This window comes from Mesitornis unicolor, unplaced genomic scaffold (genome assembly GCF_000695765.1).
Source record: "Mesitornis unicolor isolate BGI_N332 unplaced genomic scaffold, ASM69576v1 scaffold36406, whole genome shotgun sequence".
NCBI classification, from domain to species: Eukaryota; Metazoa; Chordata; class Aves; order Mesitornithiformes; family Mesitornithidae; genus Mesitornis; species Mesitornis unicolor.
Window position 1 is genome coordinate 17,259 of NW_010191141.1, and position 6,821 is coordinate 24,079.

The window sequence follows — 6,821 nt, forward strand, 5'->3', positions numbered from 1 at the left end:
TTTTCTTAGCACGTTTACCTACACTTGAGGAGGTCACGACAGCTCGGCTGAATTCCCTTTCGTACACGAGGCAGAAATGACCCCAAAATGCCTATTTACAGCTTTGTCCACTGGTAAAATCTCTGCACGAGCGTGACCGGTTGTTCCAGTTGCGTTTACTGGTGTCCTGCTTCACTGCCTGAGAGCATGGCCGGAAATTCATGTCATGGTTTTCAGCAAGGATTGGAATGAGCCACACTGGCTAAAAAACAACGACATTACCTTAAAGTAAAGTTGGAGGGCCCCTTACCTAGAACACTCAGTAATCTTTAAAGAAAACCATTTAACATCTCTCCTGGAAGTTCAAAAAAACCCAAAGCTATTGGCGCAGCGTGTGGAATCGATCCGACAGTCACTAATGTAATGGAATTACGGTGATCGTATACACAAACAGTGATTTACCAAAATAAGATTTACCTAGGGGACTTTAAAATCAAGTTATTTTGGTACCAAAAAAGAGTCTTTCATTTAATTCCCCTTTGCCCCTATGATTCAGATGATCTTTCACTCTACAGTTACGGACTTGGCCAGATTTCTTGGAAAATCAACCTGCAGAGAGGGAGGAGAAAGAACACGCTCGTGAGTATTTACACACCGCTTGTGTCCAACTTTGCAACGCGTGGAACGTTTCTTCTGCGTTTAAACTGAAAACGATTGAACGCATTTCCGTGTGAATTTAGGATCACAGAATCACAGAGTGTGTTGGGTTGGCAGGGACCTTTAAAGCTGATCCAGTCCAACCCTGCAGTGAGCAGGGACATCTTGAACCAGACCAGGTTGCTCACAGCCCCATCAAACCTGGCCTTGAACATCTCCAGGGATGGGGCCTGCACCACCTCTGGGCAACCTGTGCAGTGATCGACCACCTCATGGGGAAGAGCTTTTTCCTCATATCCAACCTAAATCTCCCCTTTTCCAGTTTAAAACCATTCCCCCTCATCTTATTGCTCCATGCCCCAGTGAACAGCTCTTCCCCAGATTTCTTACAGGCACCTTTCAGGTATGGGAAGATCCCTGTAAGGTCCCCCCAGAGCCTTCTCTTCTCCAGGACAATCACTGCAGAAAAAGTCCATAGACCTCAGTTGTTACAACTCCTCTGTCAAGAGCTGAGGAGTTTGCCCCTTCACTCTATGCTGTTTCAGTGCTCAAATGATAGAGGCCAGTGTCAAACCCCTAACGCAGACAGACTCCACTTTTCCAACAGCCTTTGCAGATTGTTCTCTTCCTTCTCATTACCTTCCCTTTAGCTTCCTACAGCCCTGCAGAAACTGCACTCGTACCAGAAACCAGACACGGGTCCACACTCAAACTGGGCCAGGCGCACCAAGCCTTGGTCACAAGGAGCTCCCATAAGACAACCCCCACGGCCTTCGCCATCACCCAGCGCATCTCTTCCAGCTCCGCCGATGGCAAACGCGAGCGCGCGAGGGCAGGGCCGCGGTGCTGCACTTACGTCGTATCCTCGGAGAACGGCGAGGTGGAAAGCCAGGAGCTGCAGGGGGATGACGCTGAGGATCCCCTGCAGGCAGTCCACCGAGTGGGGGACTTTGATGGTTCTCTTGTTGTTCTTAATTGTCTCGATGTCCTCCTTATCGCAAATCACGACCGGGCGCCCCTGCAACGGAGGGAAATGCTGAAGAAAACCAGGTCTGGGAAGTCCTTTCCTCACCCCTGTTCAGAGCACCAGGGGCAGGAGTTTTTTATTTCATTTAGAAGAAAACAGCTGAGCATCCCATGGGCATCCCCAGAGTGGTGAACGAACCACACTGCAATCTGCTGCCAAAACTGCACTTGAAACGCCCAGGCTATCTACAGAATTCATATTTCAGCCGGTGACACTGAAGCAAATAGTTTGGGTGCCCTGTAAACTGCCTCTATATCAAAAGCAACACTTCTGATGCGCTGTGAAGCCCCACAGGTACCTACTTGCCGCGCGATGACCTGCTGGAGAGCGTTCTGGCACTTGGCGTACGTGTGGTCTCTCATGATGATCATGATGACGGGCATGAGTTTGTCCACCAGCGCCAGAGGGCCGTGCTTCAGCTCGCCTGCCAGAATCCCTTCGGAGTGCATGTAGGTGATTTCTTTAATTTTCTAGATGGGGGAAAAAAGAATAATTCATAAAGCTTTGGGTAAACCTGTAAGTTTTTGCTTGCAGGCCATCAGCACTTGCAGCCCTTAAGATTTGCCATCAGCCAACGTATCTGTCATGTCTTGACCTGGCAAAGGCAGAGGGGACGCGTTTGCGTGTCAGTGGTGACAGCACTTACACCACCAGGAATCTCCACAAAGGTCAAAACTGCAGTATCCAGCTTTTAGCAAGCACACAGAATCACAGAATTGCTCGGTTGGAAAAGCCCTCTGAGATCATCACGTCCAACCGTTCCTGTCTACCCCCTAAACCATATCCCTAAGTACCTCGTCTACCCGCTCCTTAAACACATCCAGGGATGGTGACTCCACCACCTCCCTGGGCAGCCTGTTCCAGCTTCTGACGACCCTCTCAGTACAGAACTTCCTCCTTCTCTCTAACCTGAACCTCCCTTGGCACAGCTTGGTGCCGTTTCCCCTTGTTCTATCCCCCATCACCTGGGAGAAGAGACCAGCACCCACCTCTCCACAAGCTCCCTTGAGGCAGTTGTAGGTGGTGATGAGGGCTCCCCTCAGCCTTCTCTCAGTTTTAGATGCTGACCGCTCCTGGAAACTCCACCCCAACAAATCAGAGCCAATTTTATTGGGGTGCCCAGTCTGTCGCAGTGTGAATGCTGCTAATACACCTCTCACCCCACTGTGGCCTGGGGCTGTTACGTGAATTGGGTGTCTGTAAGTGGAGATCTCAGCAGTTACAGTGAGTTTTAGCTCTTTGACCCAGTACCTCAGCCACCACGCCATAGCTGTCAGCTGCTTTTAAAACAACGCATCGTTTCCTGTGCTGGAACCTCAAGTCCAGAGCTGAGAGCGTTTGAAGCAGCTTTAAAGAAAGCAATCTCTTACCAGAGCTCCCTCCAGACACGTAGCGTAATGGTAGCCACGTCCCATGATGAGAACCGACTTCTGATGGTACAGCTCTGTGGCGAGCTTCTGGATCTCATCATCCATGCTCAGCACTTCTTTAATTAAGTCTAGAGGGAATGACAAGAGTTCAAGTTGTGTGTGTGCTCTCAAACTGTACATTCTGTTTACACTTCATCTGTACAGAGAGCAGAAAATACACATAGACTTGCATACAACAGGACTATTTTAGTAGGCTGATGTAGTGGCCTGAAGACAGCAGAGGGAACGCAGTTGCAGGAGTTACTGCTAATGGCCACATTGCAAACATCTGATCCCCTCGGTCTTCCAAAAGCAAAGTTCAGGCACCACCACAGTTTGTGCTATTGAGTTTCACTCGCCAAGATGCAATAAATGCAGCCGTTTCCTACCTGGCAGCCCCTTCAGACCACGCATGATTTCCTTGCGCCTTTCCTGCATAGAAATTCTGTCATCGCACATCATCAGAGCAAACATCACCAGAGAGACAAACTGGCTGGTATAGGCCTAATAAGGGGGAAAAGAGAGAGAGAAAACACGTCATTAAGTCACTCACAAAACGGTTGTCACCCACTGCGTTAAATCCTTAGAGAAGCTCCTGACTTCATTCTTAACGTGGTACCAAAGGGCGGTGTTCATTCCAATTACGTATCAAAGATGAACGTGAAATTCATAGGGTAGATATAATTACAGCAGGGCTCAAATGGAGGTGTGCAATGGCACCAACTCCTTATGCTCCAAGAAATTAAGATACAACAAGAAAAACTGAACGTTTCTAAGATTCATTGGGAATTATTAAATCTTATTTTGTGACCTTGAGGGGTATGAAATGGTCGGTGGGGCCAGCCTGGGCTGCAAGCTGCTTAGAAATGAGATTAAGGTTTGTGAAGGTTGCTGAACAACGATCAAACAAATTTCATGTCGCTGTACTGGGGAGGATTTAAGCAGCTCTGGGGGAATCGAGAAAAGCTTGGGTTGTGCTGACAGCAGGGTTGGATGTGGATGGGATCTGCTTTGTTTTGGGGCAGCTGGAGGTTACAGAGGTAAATGGCACCAAATGGTCACACTAAAAATGCCTGGGGTGTCACGATATGGTCTCAAAGTGAAGCTCTGGACAACATTGGGCAGAATCTTCTCAAGTTCATATTTCATAGACGCACAACATCACCAGACAGAAAATGCCATTTTCAGTTCTCGCCAAACTGTAATGTTGGCTACGTGAAAACAACCCAGGACAAACAACTCCTCCAAGAGTTTCTTGTAAGAGGCTCCTGAATTTTCCATGATTAAATTCCCCAGTGAACTATTAAACTCAAATGTGGTTTTTTGGCTGAATTTATGTAACAGATTGACATCATCTCGCCTCTAAATATAACTAAACCAAAGCAGATTTCACCATGCAGAAGCACTTCACCCAAATGAAATGCAGCACAGCAAGTTACTTTATACTGTATCACGCGTAGCCAGAGGCATTGACCACGGACTGATTCTGTCAGGTGGACAGAAACACAGGTTTTCTGTAAGAGATGATTCCCTGTTTGCTGAAGGTGCAGTCTAAACACCACCCTTTGGTTGGTAAAGCGGTGCCATTAAGGGCCGTCAGAGTTTCCATAATCTTGCCTTTTAATTTCCTCTTTCATCTTTAGAGCTTATTTTAAAATCGAGTCTGCACCTCAAGACAAATGATGGCAAAGAGGAGAGAATTCTTGCCTCCGAGCCCCCCTTGCTTTGTGATGTTTACTATTGCTTCCTTAAAATGATTTTTTAAACAAAAGTGCCCTTCGCAAGAGAAAAGAAAATGATGTGTGTTATGTGGGCATTGACTACACAGCCATCGGCAGCATCCTGTAAAAAGGGAACTGCAAGTATTTAACAGAGGACCCACACTACAGTAATGATAACTATCACCATCGTGAGGGAGGTCTAGGAACTTATTGCTGACCTTGGTACTGGCCACGCCGATCTCGGGCCCCGCGTTGATGTGCACTCCGCAGTCGGTCTCTCGCGATATGGAGCTGCCCACGGTGTTGGTTATGCCCACGGTTAAGGCTCCTCTCTCCTTGCAGTACCGGAGGCCCATGAGCGTGTCCGCTGTCTCACCTGGAACAACAGGCACCCACCGCTTACAGGGGGAACACTGCAGGGATTGCCCCACCACCCCCTCAGAGGTTTCTGTTTGCTGCAAATCAAATGAGGGTGTTTTTATTTCAGCCCCAGCACGCTGTGTTTTAACCCTAAAAAGAAGGCAGTGAAATCTAGAAAACACAAAAGCTAACAACAGTGGTTGGTGCAAGGACACGTCAGTATTCTGCTGTGCTTAGAAAAAGAAAACAGAGGCAGTTTAAGGGTAACAAAAACAAGTTTCTTCCTTTTCCTGGGTAATAAAAATTAATCTAGGGGAGGCATGGGATAGGGAAAACCACTCTCTGGACAGAGCCCGGTGCACAGCGGCTGCGATGGCCCAGGGCTGCCTTGAGCCGTGCCACCACCCCATGGCCACAGAGAAGCAGCAGAAAAAGGTGCTTTAAATGGACATAATTGGGTGCTGGGGAGGAAACCTTGCTCTGATGGCCCCAGCAGTGCTGCTGAGTCCAGGGATGGGATGAGAAATAGCGGCCACTGCGCGTTCCACCTGGTGTTACCAATCTGCTCGTGTCCTAAAAGGAGACACCGCTTTTGGGTACTCCTACGTGCGTAAGGTGGCAACAGGGAACAAAACCCTGAGGTTATTTCAGCACACTCTTCATTCAGTACCCCAGCACATAAAAACTGCTCTGCTGCTTCAGGCGAGTGGAGCAGGGCGGGAGTCTGAGGCTACACCAACAGACTGATGGGTGGGGGGAGCTGGGGTTGTTTGAGCTCAGTATTTATTTTGGGTTTGTGTGGCCTGCTGACCAAGCGCAGGCTCCAGGAAAGTCACACCCAGCAGTCAGGGAAAGAAAGAAAGAATAATTGCTATCAGGAGTATTTTAACCTATGGAGAAAAAGTAACGGCCAGTTTTACTATCAGAGCTGAAGATCAGTTATGAAAATCTACAGTGGTAAATGCAACTATGAGGCAAAAATATTGTGGTTTTGTATTGCGGCTGTCCTTGAAAATATTCTGAATGCAATATATATCACTCTATTCTTCTTTTTATGCTTAAGTGTGTCTTTATCTCATATTCCATCCCAGGGTTGTTGTATTTTTTGATACTCGTGTGTAACAGCTCCACTTGGTCCATGGATCCGCTCCCCCGTGTAGCTCAGTACTTGGTAGTGCTTTGGCCGGAGAACTGCAACTGTTCAGAAGAAACCACGGCGCTGCCTTCGCCCAGAGCTCAGCAGCGCTTTTTGAGTCTGCTGATTGATGGGATATTTCCTCACAGAGAAAGGAAACTGAACTACTGTAACCGTATGTAAGCCTCTGCTAAACAAAGCCCTGTGCAGAAGAGGAGACTGAGGGGAGACCTCATTCATGTTTATAAACATTTAAGGGTGAGTGTCACGAGGATGGAGCCAGGCTCTTCTCGGTGACAAACAATGATAAGACAAGGGGTAACGGACACAAACTGGAACACAGGAGGTTCCACTTCAATTGGAGAAGAAACTTCTTCTCAGTGAGGGTGACAGAGCCCTGGCCCAGGCTGCCCAGAGAGGTTGTGGAGTCTCCTTCTCTGCAGACATTCAAAACCCGCCTGGACGCCTTCCTGTGTAACCTCATCTGGGTGTTCCTGCTCCGGCAGGGGGATTTGGATGGATGGGCTTTGGGG

General features: G+C 48.2%; 1 protein-coding gene across 1 annotated transcript in view; it reads right to left on the minus strand.

Moving 5' to 3' along the window:
* Positions 1-302: 302 nt before the first annotated feature.
* Positions 303-6,821, minus strand: part of LOC104542371 (glutamine--fructose-6-phosphate aminotransferase [isomerizing] 1) — a gene marked incomplete at its 5' end in the record, with an annotated part of 12,435 nt that continues 5,916 nt past the window's right edge. The window contains 6 exons of the mRNA XM_010186650.1: positions 303-588; positions 1,493-1,654; positions 1,966-2,133; positions 3,034-3,161; positions 3,462-3,576; positions 5,012-5,169. Coding sequence (XP_010184952.1) covers positions 544-588; positions 1,493-1,654; positions 1,966-2,133; positions 3,034-3,161; positions 3,462-3,576; positions 5,012-5,169 — 776 coding nt within the window. The remainder of the gene's footprint in view (positions 589-1,492; positions 1,655-1,965; positions 2,134-3,033; positions 3,162-3,461; positions 3,577-5,011; positions 5,170-6,821) is intronic.